The sequence below is a fragment of the Lytechinus variegatus genome, chromosome 15 (assembly GCF_018143015.1).
Source record: "Lytechinus variegatus isolate NC3 chromosome 15, Lvar_3.0, whole genome shotgun sequence".
In the NCBI taxonomy this organism is placed as follows: domain Eukaryota; kingdom Metazoa; phylum Echinodermata; class Echinoidea; order Temnopleuroida; family Toxopneustidae; genus Lytechinus; species Lytechinus variegatus.
In genome coordinates, this window is record NC_054754.1 from 1,661,347 (window position 1) to 1,683,854 (window position 22,508).

At 37.6% G+C, this 22,508-nt stretch overlaps 1 protein-coding gene across 1 annotated transcript in view; it reads left to right on the forward strand.

Annotated features, from left to right (window-relative positions):
• The first annotated feature begins 10,456 nt into the window (after window positions 1–10,456).
• Window positions 10,457–22,508, forward strand: part of LOC121428962 (protein crumbs homolog 1-like) — a 65,725-nt gene continuing 53,673 nt past the window's right edge. The window contains exon 1 of the mRNA XM_041625858.1: window positions 10,457–10,532. Within this exon, the coding sequence (XP_041481792.1) occupies window positions 10,457–10,532 (76 nt within the window). The remainder of the gene's footprint in view (window positions 10,533–22,508) is intronic.

Below are 22,508 nucleotides of genomic sequence, written 5' to 3' on the forward strand. Positions count from 1 at the left end.
CCTTCTTGGGTAAGTTGCAGTTGCACTCGCAACAGAGCGCGAGCAATCGGGGCAGTGGAACCGAAGCTACGGGTGTCGGGTATGGGGCGAGCCGCTGCGCTGCGAAAGAAACTGGATCCTGATCCTGGCCTGGCGGTGGTGGATGTCGTAACCACTCCTAGTACCAATGAGGTCCAAACATTAACATGTATGGACCTCATAGGCGACATTACCCAAAATTATGGGTTAGACAATTCAGTTCTGATTTCAAACCCAAGACTTTGGTAAATGTACGCCTTAATACAAATTGGAGTTATGCGATATGACTTTCATTTGGTGGGAAGCCTTTAAATACTTCAAAAAATGAGTTGAAATTAAAATGAATTATTTAAATAAGTATTAAACTTACATTTCAGGCCCTTTTTGTTGATTTTCGGTGAGCGTTCCACACAGCTGCGACGAGTGATCAACTCCGAAGTGATACGCGAACTGGTCAGCTGATCGGTCAGGTGATCGGTAGATTATCTTTTTGTCAGACGTTCATAATTTATGTAAAGCGTATCAATCTTCAGTATCTTGATTTCAAAGTATCAGTATTGCAGATAAATGTCATTATTGATTGGAATCAGTGGCGGATCGGGGGTGAGCATTTCTGCCCGATCCCCCTATTGAGATTTGTAGTAAATATTTTGGAATTAAATACGTTGTTCATACTAGTTATGCGACCCCTCCCTTATGATGATCACAGCATTATTTGTAATGGGGATATTTCGTTCATATTCTTGTCTCTTCTTTCTCTTTTTAGCCCTTTTTTGCTTGTTAAAACCCTTTTTCCTTTTTTTTTGGGGGGGGGGGGGCTCGCCAAATTTTACGTGGGTCAAAATTACCTTCATTTTTTTAGTGACAATCTTTTTTTCATTTGTCCAGTTCTACGCGAGACAAAATTACCTTCGATCATTATTATAGTTAAAACTTTTTTTTATTTTTATTTATTTATTTATTTTTTTGGGGGGGGTTGCCAAATATCACGCGAACGTTTTTCAGCTTTTACTGTTTTATTCGACTTATAATCAAATATTAAATGGGGCTTACCACAGTTTTTTTAAAGTCAATTCATAAAAATATTCCTCCTCGGGATTTGAGCTTTCTTTCATGAAATATCAATCTTTTTCATGATTACCAAAAATACTTAAAATTTTTTATCGGTGTAGGCCTATAAAGCTTTAGCTCATGCGTTGCGCCTGCCATATTTTAATGTTGATCAACTTTATGCTTTTAATGAATTCCTAAAAACACTAAATTCTCAGATCATCAATTTTGTCGCAATCGAATAATTCGATTGCGTCTCTCTATCAGTTTTGAATATTCATAAAAAATATCAGCTCGTGCTTTTTGCTCATAATATTTTGATTAGTAAATTCTTCTCTTATATAATCGAGTCGGATAGATAGATAGATAGATAACTAGAGAGAGAAATTTGGGGGGGGTCCCTCAGCTACTTGTCCTCGCTTATTCCCAATTTGTTATTATGCTCATGTTGTGAGAGCTTTGTGTTTTCATATTTTTTTCTTTTTCAACCTTTTTATTGTCTCGGAGCTTCCCTCTATTTCTTTACACTATGATGTAGTCCTTTTTACCTCATTGTTTCAACCATTGGCGGCGGAAGCCCCAAATTTTAGGAGGGGACAACCCAAAAAATTTTGACAAGCAAAAAAAAAAAGGGCTCTCAACCCAAACATTTTAGGGGGGGACGTAGGAAAATAAATTGACAAGCAAAAAAAAAAAAAAGTCAACAACAAATTTAGGGGGGAACGTCCCCCCCGCTTCCGCCGCCTATGGTTTCAATTCTTTTTTTGTTCTCATTTCAATGAAAACATCATTATTAAACTGACGTAGAAGACTTTATTACGAAATTTTGACATTGTTTTGTCTCATTTGTTTGGCTTTCTTTTTTTCTTCTCATCTTCTTTTTCTTCTTACTTTTTCCCTTTCCTTATTTTCTCTTTTATTTCATTTTATGAGGTATCCGCCAATTTATACAACACCAAGCATATAGAGGCGGATAATCAGTGAGGGAGCGTGACGGTGTGCCGCTCTAAAAAAAAAGGAGGAATATTGGAAGAAAAAAAAGAAGGGATGGGGAAAAAATAAAGGAAAAAAAAGAAAGATGATGATGGCAATGATGATGATGAAAATTATCTTGGTGATGATGATGGTTGTGGTGACGGTTGTGGTGATGATGGTGATGCTAATGATAGTGGTGATGATGATGATGACGAGATGTAATTTTGTTATTTTGTCTTTGAAAAAATTAAGTAGTGCAAAGTTGAATTCATTTAAAGTTTATTATGAAAATAGCAGAAAAAAAATAAAAAATTGGTATGCGTTCGAGGAAAATCCATCCCCCACCAATTTTTTTTAAAAGGTAAGATTTTTTTTTGTGACGGCGTAGGCCTTTGCAAGCAGCTATTATTATGGTAAAAAAGTAAATGAAATGTCAAGAAATACATGATAATGATTTTTATGGTACATTTAGTATATCAATAGATAACTTCATACTTGTTATCAAAAAGAAAAAAAGTGGGTCGTTACGGACCATTAAAAATGGGAAATTTGGGCATTTTATATTTAGGATAGAACAACTGCTCGTTATAGACGTCACAATAAATCAAGCATTCTAAATTCTATCAACTCCATTTTTGTCAAATAACACCTTCATCGATATTTTGAAATGATTTTTCTCATATTTTCATCATCTTTTTATCAGGGTGAAATTCCCCTTTAATTTACAAAACAGATTCGCAAACAATATCAAGAGTAGTGGGAGGCAAGGGCGGAAATCTAAGGTAGGGGACCAGGGGCTAAAAAAAAAAGGCAAAAAAAAAACAAAAACAAACTAACAAAAAAAAACAAAAAGGAAGGTTTATCACCCCCAAAAGAAGGTCGTCTCGTCCAAAATACATGTTTTACTTCGATTTAAATGATGTAGGCCTATTTCCATCATATATAAAAGAACAAAAATAGTAGGGGGACATTTGATAATGTGCCCCTACTATTTTGGGTTAGGGGGAAGTGTCCCCCTGGGATTTGCGCCCATGTGGGTGGGGGGTGTTGCACCTCCTTTCGGAATCATTATGGAACAGTGTGAATAGTCGCTGTGATTTCGATCTCATACCTATAAAAAAAAATAGAACAGAAGAACGCCTTGACCACAGGCCAAAATGCCTAACAATTTTTCCGCGGCATTAGCGACTCTCGTAAGGGGCGCTCCATTTATAAATAAAGTTGCATGTGTAGCTGTCTATGGCGACAGAATTTATCGCAGAATTGCAGCCAGAAGCGTGGGAAATTTCCAGAAAATTCAAGAAAAGAACCGGTGAGTACCGATTTAACAGTACTAATGTAATTAGTAACATTTATTGAATTATAAGAATATTCAATTTTTCGTGAAACAAAGCTTAGTTCTAAGCTAGGGCGGCCCAAATGCGCGTGAGTGGAGTCCCAGTTTCTTAACACGGGTAAGTATTGCGGTGTCGCCTAGAGTGGTCGTAGCCTACCTTAGTCTTGAGGACGCAATGATGATGATTTTTTTAGATATGTCATATACTTCTTCATCATTGACGTCTTGACACTCTCTCCATAGTGTCTTCAGCGAAGAACCAAAACAAAGATGGATTCCCCCCCAAAATCCATCTTTCTAAACCGAAGTCAAGAGAATTCATTTAATTTTATTAATTCTTACACCTTCCTACGCCTAATGCGTAGGAAGGTTTTAAATATTACTGTCTAAAAATGTAAAAAAAATGAAGATTTCTTACCTAACTGATGCAGCGTAGACCCCTCGTTCCACATGTAAACAACGGAAATACAATAGCGTCGACCCTTGAACCGCTTATGTATGACGTACTTCCGGAAATCAATGCCGTCTTAACGAACAATTTAGAGATAAAAAATCTTATTTAACAAATATTAAAATTTATTTCGTGATCATAAATAATTTATATGTATTGATATGAATTATTTATGATCACGAAATAAATTTTAATAATTCAGCGGAACAACTAACATAATGGGAGACTGAAGCTTTTGGTCTAGGAGGTTCTATGACTGATAAATCTACCTACCTACTCTCTCTTGTCTTTTGACTTTCCGTAGATGCCCACAGTCAAGATTATTATGGCAACCTCTTGCCAACCTCTTGCCTCTCCATCCAGATAGATCTCGATAGATTGCTCCTTTTCGGCCAACTCTCCAATCTGGACCACAACCGCTTCGAATACCGGACATTTCTGGCAGCTCTCGGAGCATGGACTCCAACTATCCAAGTCATCCAGGATACGTTGAGAAAGTATGACCTCCCTGATCTTCACAGCACTATCTTGAAACCACTTCCTTACTCCACCTTTAAGAAATTGATTAAGTACAAGATCTACACTGCCGTCAATGATCTCGTTGCCCAGGGCATCCGTGTGAAGTCAACTCTCAAGTTCTGGATTGATCACATACCACCCTCAGTTAATCTCCTTTATCCGAAGTCCTCACATTCCCCTGTAATCCGTTTCGCACTCATTGTGAGAGCCCAGCTACTCTCATCCACATATCTCACTCACTGTCGCCTCCACACATTGGGAAAGTCCTCCACTCGTACCTGCCCCCTTTGTGACTCATATGATGAGACAGTTGAACATTTTGTTGGATCTTGCTCCGCTCTTGACCACCTCCGCCAAGACTTCATACTCAGAGTAAAGGAGTGTCTCACTGACTTCCCACTTTATCTAGACGTGTATACTGCTGATGACCCACACCAATTCACCTGTGCTACCTTATTAACCCATCAACCTGGTCTCCCATCCGAAGTCAATAATTGTCTGCTCCTTAAATCTCTCTTTTTTCTACATAAAATGCATGGCTACCGTTCCAACCTGTTGCTGAATCTGTAATTTACCTGACTGGGAATTGTTCTATTTGTATCCTAGAATCTCCAGAACAGTGGAGGGATCACCTAAGAGAGAGAGAAAGGCAAGTCTCTTTCTCTCTCTCTTAGCTGATCCTTCCACTTATTTGGTGATTCCTGGTGGAGGTTCCATGACTGATAAATCCTCTGTTTCTGAGAAGTTTTTCAACATTTTCTGATCATTTTTTGTCCTAAACAGTCAGAGCAGCAGGAGGGATGATGGATGGCCATCTTCTTCTACTTCTTCCTCCTCTGCTTATATTGGAGATCAACAGCAAGGTGCTGCACAAAGAACGTCCAACAGTAGTTAATAATTTCAGAGAGATGTAATACGGCTAATATGAAGTTTATAAAGGAAAGTCAATGTAAGCAAAATAAGCACATCATTTTGTTGGGAGGTGACGTAAAGAGAGCATGGGAGTAACACCGCTGTTGTGAATGCATCTCCTTTGGTAACCCAGGGAACTTACGTGTAAAGGCATACTCACCTGACAAGCGTGAAGTATGGTCAAAATAATTCTCCGAATAAATAGTTAAAACAGAAATCAAGCACTTACCACGATTATATGGATGAAGGTCTAACGAGTGGCAGTTTTTCTGACATCTGGGCACAGACTGGAACCTCAAAAACGAAAAGTTCTCTCCTACCCCCGTCTCGACCCGGGGGGGGGGGGGGGCACTCGACCAAAAAAGTGGTAGGGGTGTGCCGCGGGCGAGGCAAAAAACGGGGGCCTTGGAGCGGGCTTACTGTAAAAAGGAGGGTCCTCGGAACGGGCTTCGGAACTACAAATGTTTGTGAAAACGGGGGTCCTTGGAACGGATCTCCAGCGTGTGAGTGCGTATATGCATCCCTATGGAACGGGCAATAGTGCATGACGCAGCTAGCGCGGCCTCCGCCGGGTGCGCTCGCGCTGAGGCGATGGTCGAAAAGCGCTCTACGGCCGCTTTTCACCAAAATTGCAGCTCATTATAAAGCAGATCAATGCAATCGGAACGGCGTAACGAAAAATGCGAAGCTTTGGAGCGGATTTCTTTCTTGTTTTTTTCTCGATAAGAAGAAAATGCCATGCCTTGGAGCGGCTTTCTTTGTTCTTTTTCTCAATAAGACAAAAATGCTATGCCTTGGAACGGAAATTTGAGTGTGAAAATGGGGGTCCCCTCCGCGGCACATACCCACTATGCATTACATATTGAGTGCCCCCCCCCCGGGCGTCTCGATTGGCCATTTTTGTTATGAATTGTAACAAAATGGCTGATCGAAACGGGGGTAGAAGGAGAGAACTTTTCGTTTTTTGAGGTTCCAGTCTGTGCCCAGATGTCAGAAAAACTGCCACTCGTTAGACCATCATCCATATAATCTTGGTAAGTGCTTGATTTCTGTTTTAACTATTTATTCGGAGAATTATTTTGACCATACTTCATGCTTGTCAGGTGAGTATGCCAAATTGCACGTAAAAAAAGATCCTGGGCTCCCGCCCGCGTAGCGGGCGCGAGTTCCCTGTGTTACTCCTTTGGTTGTATCATTCTAGAGAGTAGTTATTAACGGAGCTGGGTCTTTTGTACCTCTTGTTTAAAGATGTGTAGAGAGTAGACAGGAATAACCGTCGTTTCTGGGGATTTATTCAACAATTTCTGACATTTTACTACAATCCCCATTCATGTATTGGTGAGTGAGCCAACGCAGTTCAGCGGAACAACCAAAATACAGAGACTGAAGCTTTTGGTCTATGTAGGGAGGTACAATTAACTGTGCTTTGAGGGAGGGAGTTCCAAAGTCTTATCGAGTCTGGGAAGAATTGGGGATATCTGTTGAATTCCCATCATAACTTTGAAAGTTTATGGATCTGATTCATGAAACTTAGACATGATAGTAATCAAGCATCACTGAAAATTTTGTGCAAGTTTCAGGTCTCATGATTAAGGTCAAGGGTCATTTAGGGTCAATGAACTTTGGCCGAATCGGGGGTATCTGTTGAATTACCATCATAACTTTGAAAGTTTATTGGTCTAGTTCATTAAACTTGGACATTAGAGTAATCAAGTATCACTGAACATCCTGTGCGCGTGTCAGGTCACATGACCAAGGTCAAAGGTCAATGAACTTTGGCCGAATTGGGTGTATCTGTTGAATTACCATCATAACTTTGAAAGTTTATGGATCTGATTCATGAAACTTGTACATAAGAGTAATCAAGTATCACTGAACATCCTGTGCGAGTTTCATGTCACATGATCAAGGTCAAAGGTCATGTAAGGTCAATGAACTTTGGCCATGTTGGGTTTTTTTTGTTGAATAACCATCATATCTCTGTAAGTTTATTGGTCTAGTTCATAAAAAGTGGACATAAGAGTAACCATGTGTCACTGAACATCTTGTGCGAGTTAGAGTAGTATTCAAAGTCAGCACTGCTGCTATATTGAACCGCGTGATGCAGGTGAGACGGCCAGAGGCATTCCACTTGTTTATATTTGCTTGGGTGTGAGGGTCCCATATTATGCTGGCATACTCCATGATTGGTTGCAGGAGAGCATTGTAGCACAGTTCCTTCACCTTTCTTGGACATGGCCAAATATTTCTCTGGAGGAAGGCACCCGTGGAGTTGGCCTTTTTGGTTACAGCATTTATATGTTGATTCCAGCTGAGGTTTCTCTGCAGCTCAACTCCAAGATACTTTGCTGTGTTTTTATCAGATATAGTCTGTCCATGGATGAAGTAAGGCTTGATGATAGGTTTGTGCTTATTTTTGACATGAAGTACTTGACACTTCTGTGGATTAAATTCCATCAGCCAATCTTGCTCCCAATCTTGCTCTCATCTTTGCAAGGAGTCAAGGTCCTCTTGGAGACGAATGGCATCTTCCTCTGTCTTGATGTTGTTGGCATAAAACATGCAATCATCAGCAAAGAGCCTTACCGTTGGGTTGTTGGAGAGATACTCTGGCAGGTCATTGATGAAGATGAGAAAGAGCATTGGCCCGAGAACACTGCCTTGCGGAACGCCTGATGTTACTTGGCTGGTATTGGAGATGGATCCGTGATCATCCGTCCAGTACAACGCGTTGGGTCCTGATCAATGATCTTTAAAAAACAACGAATATTCTTACTTTACACAAAGTTTCACTTCTTTTCCAAGCTTCTATCAGTCACAAAATTTGGTGATTTACAGCCAACATGGAGTTCCTCACACGTATAAATAATTCGCTGCCGATTTAAAAACATTGCATACGCGAGGATCTGAGCTCGGACCCTTGTGCATGCACATGCGATGTTTTGAAACCCACAAATTATTTATACGTGTGAGGAACTCCATTTTGCTCCAAATTACCAATTTTGAGACTGATAGAAGCTTGGAAAAGAAGTGAAACTTTGTGTTAAGTAAGAATATTAGTTTTTTTTTTTTTTTTAAAGATCGTGATGTTGCATGAATTTTATATTTTCCTCCCATAAAATCCCACCTTTTTCACTCGGACTATCAGAGCGAGTTCTGGGGATCAATGTTTGGGTAGGTGGAGCATTATTGCTGTGTAATGGTAGTGAAGTGGATTGGAGCCCGCACGAACATCGCTTGTATCAGGTAATGAAGTTTATGATATAACCTTGTTCTCTGTTACTGGAGTTCTCTGTTACTCTGTTACTTTGTCAGATTAAGAAACATTATTTTGAAAGCTTTTCCAAAAATGTTACTTTTTCATAATGATATACAGTACTTTAGGCCTACATTGTATATGTACAGTACATGACAAGCATCTTGCCATCCAAACAGTTGAATGTTTTCATGAGTCATGACAGTCTGAGGTTTCATACATGTATATATTTGCTCGGCTCAGTATGCTCTCTGTTTTTGTTGCATTTTTTGTGGAAGGCCATTGAACATGCTCTTATTTGTTCTTGGTGTTTTGATTGATTTTATGCATTGTATCGATGAAAAAATAACCAAAGTGATACATGTATAAAAGTTTTAAAGAGAACACAGACTACAGTACATGTACAGTATGTATAGTAATGTAATAATCCAATCACCATACTTATTTGTGATTATTATTCATATGAAGACGCTGTGGAACAACGTGAGAAAGATTTTGAGCAAAAAAATCATTCTATTACTATGACAAATTGTGCTTATATAGGCCAAATATAATCACTAGAGGGTATTCATTTGTCTCGCAATCTACTATGGTCAACAAGGAAATTCGTGATCACTCTCGCAAAAAGTGTTCACTGGCTTTCTAGGAAATTTGTGATCACTCTCGCAAAAAGTGTTCACTAGCTTACAAGTTCACGAGCTTTCGAGTGCCGCTGCAACTCTTTATCAAGTGACACGGATTGTCCGATATCGTACTCTATTTATACCAACCTCCAAGACCGTATGCACAAACGCGAGAACAATAGGTGGGCACTGATCCGTTGTGTGATTGGTCAGGAGTTATGCAAATAAGCCGGGGGTATATGCAAATACGCCGTGGGTCGGCAATATGCAAATGAGACCAAAATTGGCGGGCTCGCTAGTGAACACTTTTTACGAGAGTGATCACGAATTTCCTTGTTGACCATAGTAGATTGCGAGACAAATGAATACCCTCTAGCGATTATTTCAATCCGCAATAATGAACCTATTTAGTATTAGGCCAAATATAGTTTATACTGGTCAGCCATTCTCAATTACTTTTGTTGAAGCTCCAAATTTCTTGTTGAGAAGGTCCCTCCCTTGCAGGTCCCTGCAAGTCCCTGCAATGCACCGTCATGAATGACATTCTCCCACACAACTTCATCTCGAGCTCTAGTTTTTTTCAAAATCAGGACATGACTTGCTGTTCTTTCAATGTCCATATCTCTTTGTATGGATTCCTGATGTACATTTTTGATAGAACTGAGATGATACCCTTTGTATACATACCAAATACGTTACAATGAATCTGATTCAATCTGGCTACAGTACGAACGGAGAAAGTTGGATATTATTAGTCATTCATGTATGTCTGTTTTTCTTGCTTTATTCATTTTAAATGAGGGGAAAAAGCATGCTTCGATCTTGATGCTACATGTAAGATTATTTGTTCTGTCTTGTTCGCCTTGAAAATATAATGATGAATCAAATGGCTATTTCTACAGTGATTGTTCGACAGTGTCACATCATCGAGTATCCTGCGGTGCCCACATACTCCTATTTGTGTAAGTTGAAGGTGATTGTGATGCTGGAGCTCCAAGTTTGCGCGCTCAGCTCATTCACACAGTACAGGCCTCAGCTCCTGACCTTTCCAGAAAAATATTAGAATTGACACATTTGAAGAGATAGATCTAGACCTAACTTTTATGATATTTCCTTGATTATGATCTGTAAATTTTCTTTCTATTAATATTACCCATTGAGTCCGAATGTCGGCGTTTGAAATTGCATTTGATCAACTTTCCGTATCTGATTTAGGGCTGATACCCCTTTCGTATGTCCTGTGCCTGTACATGTAACTTATGTAAGTGTGAAAGTGCCGTGATGGACCACCCTGCTGTAAGGGCCAGCGGTGCCGCATGGGGAAAAGCATTTGTGAGAGCCAGATCTCCATCCATAGCTCTCCATGCTCAAACCAAGGAGATATCGTTAGAGGTGATATCTCCTTGCTCAAACCAATAAGGATGTAGCCTACACTAGGCTTATACTGTTTATGTCAAGCTCATTCATTACCAGGTTGGGGTACATTGTTGTAGTATTGTATTTCATTGATCCATGGGGCACCTATAATACTATGCACATTCCTCTGCTTATTCATGCATGACAGTGGCTTTATTGAGTTCATTAGGTAAGAAGGCCAAAAGGGATTACAAACAAATTCAAGAATCAAATTGATCTCCATGTTAAACAACATTGATTCTATATGGACATTGAGCTTTTTTGTTTCATTGTTTTGAGTTTATTTTAATGTCTTCTGGCAATTTCCTCTTCTGATGATGATGAAGTACAGTCTGCCAACTGGTGTATTGTCATTTTGACAAAGTTAACTTGTACTGTATGTTTTGTACAGACTTATTCGAAAATCAGATCATTGACCAGTTGAAAGGTGTGCGGTTAGTCTGCAGGCACAGACCCTGATTGGAACTTTGACCAACAAGTGTGCCTCCATGCAAAGACTAGCACATACAAAACTTGCTGTTCCAAGCCTTCAGTACACAAGGCATGAGTAGGCTGCACATTCAGACCCTTATCTCAAGTGAAGGGTTTGCCCAGCAGACTAGTGTGCGGTGGCCTTAATGCACATGTACATGACCAGACTCAAAACTTTCATAAGTCAATCATGCAAAAAAGTTTGCACTAATGACGATGACACCATTGGAGGTAGAAATTATTATACCTAACCTGTATGATCATGTAAAGAGAAGGTCCTTTCAAATATTAAATTACTAAAAGCCTATCCAATTACTGTACTTGTACATCTGATAAAAATAGCCCTAAATATAGCTTTTTTGATATTTTGAATATATCTAAAAAAAAATACTATTTTTATTTCAAACAAATACAGAGTAGAAATCACTGTATGTCAGATTGTCAGGTCTGGCATTCCTGATACAGTATGGAAAATACCAAATGCCAAGGATACAGTGTACATTGCTTATTGATTAAGTTATGGGTTTCTCGTGGTTTAATTAAAATATAATTCTATATCAATATTGAATCTGTGGCAGATTGGGTGTTAGTTCGCATTGGCCATACCGTGTATTGTCAGATTACAAATATGACTCCAAACTTAATGCCTGACAATGAAGGCATGCATACAGACCATATCGGAACTGAAGTTCCTCTTTCAATGCAAGAAAATTACTGCAAACAAAATCATCATTTAATTTGTTTACTTTGACAAAGTCATTTAATTTGTTGTCTTTGACTCAATTATTGCATTTTTCAGATGATTAAATCCAGTTTCGATCTTCATACATGTAAATCGTACAGACACACATATGATATGTGATAATTTGGGATTGTAAACATAGGTCACCAATAAACAGGTGCTTATCTTTATGCATCATATCTGAAGAATTTGTATATAGATGCATTTTATTATTTTTAAGGATAGAATCGCAAATAAAAGGTGAACATGAAATGGTTATTTTGGGAGAGTATTCAGTAATGTACTTCTCTCCCCTGTTCTTGAGCCCACCCAATACATGTACATACCGCAGTGCGTTTCACCATGTCACACAAAATCCCCTCTCAAAATGTATCTTTTTTTTTAGAACATATTTTTTATTTTGAAGGATTATTTTTATGATGATTGATCAATGATTAATTGATTGTACAGTGTCTGAACATCTTTCTTCGAAGACCAAGATACACACATCAAATTACATCATAGTAGAAAACATTGTAGTTACCAGTATTTTGTTTTCAATGCAAACAAACAAATAATGATGATTAGATATTGGACAACTCAGCACTTGATTTTTTTGCAGGGCTGAGTTGTCTTAAGTGCCCAGTTACATGTAGCTGGCACCCTTTACAGTGTGTTCTGTGACAGGTTCACTGTTTTACCCTTTTTACACAGGATTTTCTAAGCCCGGACTATCGCTAACCCCGTACTATCCCTAACCCCGTACTATCCTTAACCCCGTACTATTTTTTTTCCTTTTCACACATGCCAAATTGTTATTGCTAACCCCGGATAAGGAATACTTGCTTTTCACACACGAAACTCACTAACCCCGGACTAGTGGTACATGTAGCTCATGCTTTAGATACATTTGTCGATCATTCGTAGTACAAGTACTTCACTCGTACACTTTTTACATGCTAAAATTTCCTTAACCCCGTACTATAGGTAGTTCTAAATTACCATTTAGCCCCACCTATAGTATGGGGTTAAGTTTAGCCCACATTCGTTTTACAATAGCTATCTTAACCCCGTACTATCGCTCTTAGCACCGCAATTGCTGGGATAACCCTGCTTTTTTGCAGGGCCAAATAATCCCGTACTAAAGGTGGGGTTAGCCCACTTTGCAAAAATGCTGTGTAAAAAGAAAGTGGGCTAAGCTTAACCCCGTACTATAGGTGGGGCTAAATGGCAATTTAGCCCCACCTATAGTACGGGGTTAAGGAAATTTTAGCGTGTGTAAAAAGGGTATTTATGTACCTTTTCATTTGTATGGGCTCATTTGAAGAAAGTTGGCCTAACCCAAAATCTGTCTACATGTATGTAGGTCACTTAAAGGTCAATTTTGCACGCCCCCTGTCAAAATTTATGAGAGCCAAAAAAAGAAAAGGAAGAAAATATGGAATTCCATACCCATTGACTGGAATAGGACTTTAATAGAGAGGTCAAGTAGGGTTAAATTCTGAACTCAAATTCAACTTTTTTTAGAACCTGTTCTCTGTTGTATTTCTTTAGTTGCAATGTGCATTTCATATATATTATTCAAAAGTACATACCTACTACATGTATGAAGGGGAGGAGGGAGATTGATAACGTGGTCGGAGCTTTGGAAGTTCAGAATGATAGTCATTTGTTTTTAGCAAGATTTGTTTTTGATAAGGATCATCAGGGAGTCATTTTTCCTACTTAAAGTTCACATTTGCATTGATTTGACAAGAAAATACTTTGAACATACATGTATTATGTGATATCAAGATGAACTATGTATGTGTATACTGTATTAAATTGAAAAATGAAAAAGATACTAATCTGAAAACTAGAATATTTTCTTGCATTACAACACAATGAGAATGAAATTAGCAAAGTAAAACATGGAGAAGGAGATCTCATTCTTCTGCTAAAACACTTCACACTTGGTTCTAAAGAAGCCATCAACTACGTATTTGTCAAGTTTGATAACTTCCTGGACTATTTCCAACACTTCTGTTGTGTTGATCAATTACTTCCTTTTGAGTAATTGTATTACTAGCCTCTACAGACACTCAAGGCTTGTTGAAAAATAGCTTGGTCTCTCTTGTAAAAAAATGAAGTCATGATTACATGACATTTATTAAAGTAGAGACTCTGGACTATAAAGACAATAAAAGTGAACATTAATTGTTTAACCTAAAGTTTAATGTTCAGGTACATTGTCAAGAAATGGGCTTTTTGGAATCATAAACATACTGTCAGTAGGCCTAAAAATGTTTCATCGTGCAAAATTTTGGGGAAAAATACCCTCCCCCATTCGGAATATAGAAGATATGATAGTACATGAGGACATGGCTATGGCTATTAAAGTGCCTGGCATATTCTATTGTCTAAAAGTGTTTGCAGTCATGTAGTTGTCTTTCGCTGTGTAATAGAAAATCTATATCACCGTGGTAACCACTTCTCCCTAAAAGCTATCGTGCCATTTGCCAGGTGCAATGTACTGTGATGTACATGTACATGTCCATTCCTTTCATTGGATCTTGTCTGGTCCATTGCAAGTCATAAAATCAGGATTTTTATGAATTGGCTCAGGACAAAATATTCTGGACTATTGTAGTTATACAGTGTTCTTTTTGAGCTACAGGGTCAGGCTAGGGTTCTATTTCATAAAGACTTGTTTTAAATAATAGAAATTAAATGATTTCAGTTTATTCAAATAGACCAGTTCGTAGTTACTTATGGACAATTTTGGTCAAATGACCTTTCATTTCTTTCATTATGATAGGCAGATTTCAAAGCAAGATATTAGATAAGCTTGCCTTACATAGCAAGATGAAGAAATTGAATAGACCAGGGGACTAGAATAGCACAGCAATGAACAATATTTATGAAGGTATTTGTTGCATTCCTACTTTGAATGCATATCATAGCATGTTGCACAATGTACTTGACAAACTGTGAAATACCAGTCGTTCGTGGACGCATTGTTGTTTTTTGTGGATGTAATTGAAAACCACAATTCAAAAGAATGAATGAATAATCAAGACATCAAAGTTGGTGCTTATCTCATTAGATTTTAAACCACCATGTCACTTTAGTACAAATGACCTTCCTCTGATCATGCGCAGAAAGGAACTACGAACTGGCTTATTAAGGGAGGGAATCATGATCCTTGTCTACATGTAGTTGGTATCAATCTCTGGAAGAAGAAAAATTAGAGCTAGTATAAATCAATAAAGTTCTAAATAATTAATGCGTTAAACTATGAAATTATCCATTTAATCACCAAAGGACAGTGCTGAGACTAAAATTATTCACTCTCACATTCCACAGTGTTTTTTCTCAAAAAAATAGACAATATCTTTGTTAATGATTATTTACATATATGTAAGGTATTTGATGATGACGATGATATTAATGATGATGGTGATGATTATGATGGTGATTGATGGTGATGATGATGATGATAATGATGGTGGTGATGATGATGGTGATAATGATGATGGTGATGATGATGGTGATTTGATGGCGTATATTGGCTTGTCATTTTGATTTTCATGTGGGTGTACTGTACCACTAGTCCACTACATGTACTTTCCATTTTAATTCATCGGGGAAACAATTATTTTAACAGTAAATAAATAGAGACGGTAATAATTAAATATCAAACCATTATTTTGGAATTTCTGTCTGGTTTTGATCACTTTGAATTCTTAAAGACTGAGTCATTACTATTAAATAGTTTAGTCATTTCATTGGTGAAGCCTCCATGATAAGAATTTTATCCTTGTTGGAATCATTGTCTGAGACAGTATTACCACAGCATGACCTAGGCTGCGTTTATGCGACCTCAACCCAGAATCATGATTGGAATCACGATTTGAATCATGATTCAAAACAGCAACATGAATCACGATCCGACAGAATCAGCGTTTATACGACCATCTTTCTAACGCTGTTTCTCCCTGAATTTGGGCCGATCCAGTGCGCATCACAGTGCGCAGTTTGACCCAGGAAGTATAGGTCAACATTTTCGCGCGTGTTTCTAACTTCACGTCGGCTGCTAGATTTTTGCTGCCACCGGAGCTAACGCGCGATCGTTTGTGCAAGTGCAACTCGGCTTCCGAAAAATAAATCTTTTACTTCCAGAATTCCGTGTATTGTACCTCGTATTGTTTTTGTTTACTTGTATTCAATCTAGTCGGTTCATCAAAAATGGTGTTCGGTAGCCGTAGTACTGGGCACGAATTCTGTTAATTTTGTCTCGACAGGCGGTGCCACATCTCCGTTGAAATCCCTCCCTTGCAAGCGCCGCTGAAAGGGACTCGTAGATCGTCTTATATTTCTGTGAATCCCGGTAAGGGATGCTTGTGCTTCAGGCTGAGCCCAAAGCACAAGCAGAGCCCTGAGTTCGTCGTCAGTCCAATTTGTGCCTTTGGAACTTGAAGACATGATTGATGAAAACAGTGAAATCAGGGTGACCAGACGTCCCGTATTTCCCGGGATTGTCCCGTATTTCAGAATATTGAACAAAATGTAGTTAATACATTTGAAAGTGACAAATTTTCATTAAATAACCAACGGCTGACGAAGCAGGGACAACAATTAAATCGATAACTGTAAACTTTTGCAAGTTCTGCGATGATTTCTTGCTAATACATTGCAAACGAACTGGCCTCCTGCCTGTGTGTGGCAGGCTACTAGCTAGGCATGGAGGATCGAAGCAAATTCTCAATGGTGCAAACACCTCACATGATAAACAGTTTTTCTACCAAAATAATCACAAAATCGGCGGGAAATTCTTATAATTATACTATGGATTCTCAGTTTAATGATTTGGAGATGTAATCGGAGGAAAATGTTATTGACTTTTCATAGATCTAGTTTCAGCTTTCGTTTTGAGTCTTGGTGTGCACGATGCCGCGATGTTTCATCTAATTTTTAAGTTTGACAATATGTTTCACTTTGAAATTTTATTCATTTCTAAAACATTTTATGTTTCAAATTTTAAAAACACATTTAATAAAGTTATGATTTTTATAAGATGATTGGATTTTTTTGTTTACTTGAAGTTTGAACTTTTCCCTTTTCTTTATTTTATATATACCCTATCCTTTCTGCTTGCCCTTTTTTGTTCCATCTATCTTTATTTCCTATCTTTCTTTCCTCGACATTTTCTTTTCTCTCTCTCTCTCTCTCTGTTCATTTTTCTTTCTTTCCTTCTTTATCCAATATACTTTTTTATTTCCTTCATTCTTTCTTTCCTTATAATTACCTTGGCTTCCTCCTCTCTTCGTCTCCTTTTTCTTTTCGTTCTTTCTCTCCTTCCATTATTTTCTATTTTTTCGTTCTCTTCCCCTTCATTCTTCCCTTCCATTCTTTATTCCTTTCTTCATTTTTCCCTTCTCATTCTTTTCCCTTATTTTTATTTTCTTTCTATTGTTTCTTTCTTTCAAAGAATGAAGGAAACATGTTTATTTCCTTCATTCTTTCTTTCCTCCTACTTTTTCTCACCTTTCCCCCTTTAATTGTCTCCTTTATTTTGCGAGACATTTATTAATCTTCCCTTCCTTCCTTTCTTTCTTTCTATATTCATTTCAAAGAATGACGGAAACCTTTTTATCTCTTTTTTTATTTCTTTCATCCTTTTATTCTAACTTTCTGTTATTTTTTCTGTTTTCTTTCCTTCCCAATCATCTCTTTTCTTTCTCTCCTTCATTCTTTCGTTCACCTTCCCTTCTAATTCTTTATATTTTTTTCAAAAGTCTTATTATTATACTATGGATTCTCAGAAGCCCACACTTTGTGTGGGCTTCTTTGTTGATCTTCGTTTGTCAATTGTCCCGTATTTCATTTTGTGAAATCTGGTCACCCTGAGTGAAATATACAAATGACGCTACAGTACAACCCCGGGGTACAATACACAGAATGATAATTCCTAAATGCACATGACAATTGGCATATACCGGTACTAGTACACTGGCAATCTGCTACACGAAAATTAACCTGCACGAAACACAGCGCGCGCCTTTGAGTCGAACCCGGAAGAAGCACGACACAATGACGTCATAGAATCATGATTCAAATCACGATATCGTTTATACGACCCTTTTCGTTCGTGATTCTACAGAAACGTCTTTCCAAACGCCCCTTTTTCCGTGTTTCATGTTTGTGATTTGAAAGACGTTTATTTCCAATTTCGACTAAACGCAATCGTGATTCTGCAGAATCGTGATTTGAATCATGATTCTAATCATGATTCTAGGGTAAAAAAGTGTCGAATAAACGCACCCCTACATGTACAAGTGTTCTCAACCAAAAGATCAGCATGCTAATAATGTGCCTATGTAGATTTATCTTTGTGCAATTGGAGCTTTCTCAGAGATGGGCCGCATAAATACTTGGATTTTCAAGTTCATTAATGAAACAATATACATGTACATGTACTTTTAAAGTCTTTAAAAATAATAATTGTTAGGAAAAATCTGAAAAATCTTATGAGTTAAGGAGTGTACATGTACATGTATTATCACTATTTTTATTCGAATTAAATCCTGTACAGTTGAATGCCAAGAGCATTTTAGATAAAGTGTACAGTTTTTAAGCAAAATAAATCAGAAAAACATGTAAAGGTTGAAGGTGATGATTCTCTACATGAAGAATTGAAATCTGCCACATAGTAGATCTTAGATCTGAAATGATTGATTGTTTCCATGATAATCCTAAATATGACAAATCAAACAAGTGAGTCATTCCTTTTGAATTCAAAGTACTACATGATGATGAAATAAAGATTATATCTTCTTTTCTTTCTCATTTTTACATTCTTTGAAATCAACCTGACTTGCCTAATATTGTTACATAAAAAGAGAAAAGAAAGGGGAAATACTTGGTGATAGACAAAAATACATGTATATCAAATGGAAATTGTCAAAGCAAATTTGTGGTAATTTCTATTTTTTATTAACACAACAGTTTCCTTCAGGTGGCCATTCTAAAAGATTAAAAAAAATAATTGTCTGATTCATACTTTCTCATTACATCCAAATCTTTGGACTCATTTTGAGAAATTTTCTATTTTGCTGGATTTTCCTTTTTATCTGATGATTTTGCAACCATTTCCTGGTCTGTTGAATTGTTGGTCAATATTTACAGGTTGAGATTCTATTTGGTACATGTTTTGTGGTCTTTATTGTTTGCTAATACAAGTTTCTATTTAGTTATGACAGATGCATAAAGGTATGGTACATACATGTACATGTACATGTAGACCTGTGCTTGACTTCATGATTGTGTTTTGGACTGTTTTGCTTTGTATGTTAAAGGATGATTGTGGCGTACTTTTATCATTATTGTTAATGTTTTCTTGATTAAAAAAAAATACTATTTAGGTAAAAAATACAAGGTGAATTATGATATTCTGATATATCAATACTTTTTATGTAAAGTGCTTTGATACTGATGTATTATATAAAGCGCTACATAAAAGCAGAATATGATTATTATACTGTAGGCCAGTTGAAACTTGTTATACAGCTTGGGAAATCAGACCACAAATACTAAATAATTATTGCCCAAGCTCTACACATCATCAGTTGAACTTGTGTAGTTTTGACAGTGACATGTTTGCTTGAAGAAATTTTCACATGTATCTCATTTTTTTTACATTGATTAATGTGTATTTCTAGTTCTTTATGTACAATGTATGTCTCTTTTGTGATGTAGGCCCCTTTGACATACAGTATGTACTTGTACCTGTTCCCTGTTCTGTGTGGATTTACAATATTTTTTTTCATTTGTCGGAATACATTGATGATGACGAGTATGATAATTTATTGATAACAATGCTTTGTTTTATTATTATTGGTTATTTATATTATTGTTTTTATTATAATTACTTCATCATTATTATTATTATCATTATTATTCTCATGATCATGATAATCATAATCATTATTTTCATTATTATTATTTAATTATTATTATTGTTCTCATTCTTTTTGTAATTGTTATTGATGATAATCCCAATATTTCTACAGCATTTTCATGAAAAAATTGTCACATTTACATGTACAAGGAAGGATACATTCATGTAAGACCTATAAATGTATCTGTACAAAATGGAACAAAACATGAATAAACTGACATAAAAAAACCCTTTGCTGTTTATCTCCAAGTAGGCTGAGACAGATCAGGAGGTGGTGGGTTCAGGCTGTCAGAAAAATGATAAACTTCTTAAGATGTGTAAACAGCCCAGAGGGGTTATGTCAGATTAGGGTAGGGTCAACACTTTGACCTTAAATGACCTTTAGTTTGCATTCCCAAGCCTGTATCTTACCCCTTTCAGTTAGGCTGTGTTTGTGCGACCTCAGGCCAGAATCATGATTTGAATCATGATTCAAAACACAAACATGAATCACAATATCACAGAATCAGCGTTTACACAACCTTTATTCCAATGCTGTTTCTCCTCAGATTCGGGCAAAACCAGTGTGCATCACTAGTGCGCAGTTTGACAGGGGAAGTTTTTCGCACGTGTTTCGACTCTCGAAAAATCTTTTGCTTCCAGAATTCAGTCTATACCTTATTTTGTTTACTTCTATCAAATAGGGTCCATATGCTTCTATTCATCTTGTTAGTTAATCCAAAATGGTGTTCAGAAGTGAATTTCAGCGTAGATCCAATTTAATATTGATAGTGTACACTCAACAACAACTGAGATCATTGTCTGTCCAGTTACATGTAATTCATTTACTAGAACTTGAAGTTGAAGACATGACCGAACATTTTCGTATGTGATTCTACAGAAACATCTTTCCAAATGCCCCTTTTTTCGTGTTTCATGTTTGTGATTCTAATCATGATTATATTCAATTTCGACTAAACGCAATTGTGATTCTGCGGAATCATGATTTGAATCATGATTCAGATCATGATTCTAAGGGTAAAAGAGTGGCGGATAAACGCACCCTTAGTCTACAGTCGGGCCTGTGACTGGGTTTGAAAGAGTTGGTTCAGGTCGAACTAGGGCTGACCAAACCCAGATTAGAAAGGCCATAAAAGCTTTTGGCCAGTCCAAATCATAAATTCAATCATGCATTTTGCACATCATTAGGTGGTTTCAGACTGCCTCAAAGTTCATCAGTTCCAGGTATTTTCTGATTGGGAAATTTGCACTGATTGATCAGAAAATACCAGGTAATTTTGGCAGTGTGAAAGGAAATTACTTCTAATATCCCCCAAAGAAAATATATTAGTAGGTACATGTACAATGTAATTATCAGAATTATGAGAACTTTTGCAGGGATTTTTTCCAAGATTGCAGGTAATTTTGCAGTGTGAAAGCAAATTATGGGAGCTTTCTTTGACCAGCGCGTATGTAGATGGGCGCCGGCGCTATGGGTGGCTGCTGAGCTAGCAATTATCAGAGTTGCTAATTTTCCGGATTTTTCCGGAATTCCGGATTTTTTCCTTTGCTGAAAAATATTCCGGAAAAAAAAATTGATTGTCAAAGTGAAATCCGTAAAAATTTCCCCTCCAAATCTTGTCACGGAGTTCGCTACGGAGAGCGCAATTTCAATTTTGGATGGCCAATTTGCGCAGACGGAAAATTATTAGCGTTGTGCGCAGCATGAAGTTTAGCTGGTACTGTATACTTGCACGGTACGCGCGAGCAATACATTGTAGCAGTTGCAAACGCCGCCCTATACCCTGCAGGGATACGGGTGTCAGCGCTATCCCAGTCGGGCGATCGCCCGGTAGAACCGCTCGAAGCACGGCCCGGTGTGGCTGCAATTGCCTGCTGCTGCGTGAGTGATTGGTTGTCTGCCGCGGGATTTCAGCTGAAAACCTATTTGCTACCATGAAATATGTGTTCTCTGGTGCGTATTCATCAATTCATATGTGTGAACTATCCATCATTTTGATAGAAATTGTGATTTATGGATTTTCAATAGTATAGGATTGTCTTGTTGATGAGTACAGTGAGTGAAAAAGGGCACCCCAGCTGCTACATACACCCGTCCCGAGTCGCACCCATTGGCCGCAGCATATTAACCCGCAGCAGGTTAACCCGTACCGTAATGAGTACGGGTTACATGATTTTTTTTTGAGCACCTTTCTTGCCTATGATATGAAGTTTATTATGTCATTAATTATTTGTTATGTACTACTGTAGATTAATGATTTCAGCCCTCTAAAGAATAAGAAAACATTCCAGCTTCAGGGGGCTTCGCCCGTGCGCCCTTGACCCCGCCAGGGGCCCTGGGGCTGCTGGGCGGGCCCCTGGACCCCCGGCCTGGGTTTTCAGGATTTTTTTGAGCTATCAGTTAGCATCTCTGAATTATTAAGCAGCCTGCTTATCAGACCATACATGTACTGTGCATGCTTGTAACTTTCCTTGAATGTTACATGTATGTTTTGGGATGGTGTGAATGCAAACTACATGTAATTATCAGGTATTTTCAAGCTTCATAAAGTTCTTGTAATTAAACAGGGATTCTTGTGATTGAGGTGGAGTGACACCACCTTGTGAATGGCCAAATGTTTGCCACACTCAACCCAGGTGTGATCATGGTTGCCCTGGCACCAGCCCATGATAACTACCTGGCTACATGTACATCCATGGTATCATATTTATTTGATTCCTTGGGTACTCTACATAATGGATACAAAACTGATATTTAATTTCATTCATTAAAAAAAATATTCATTTTCTATTTACAATGTTTAAAAAAAAAATAAAAAAA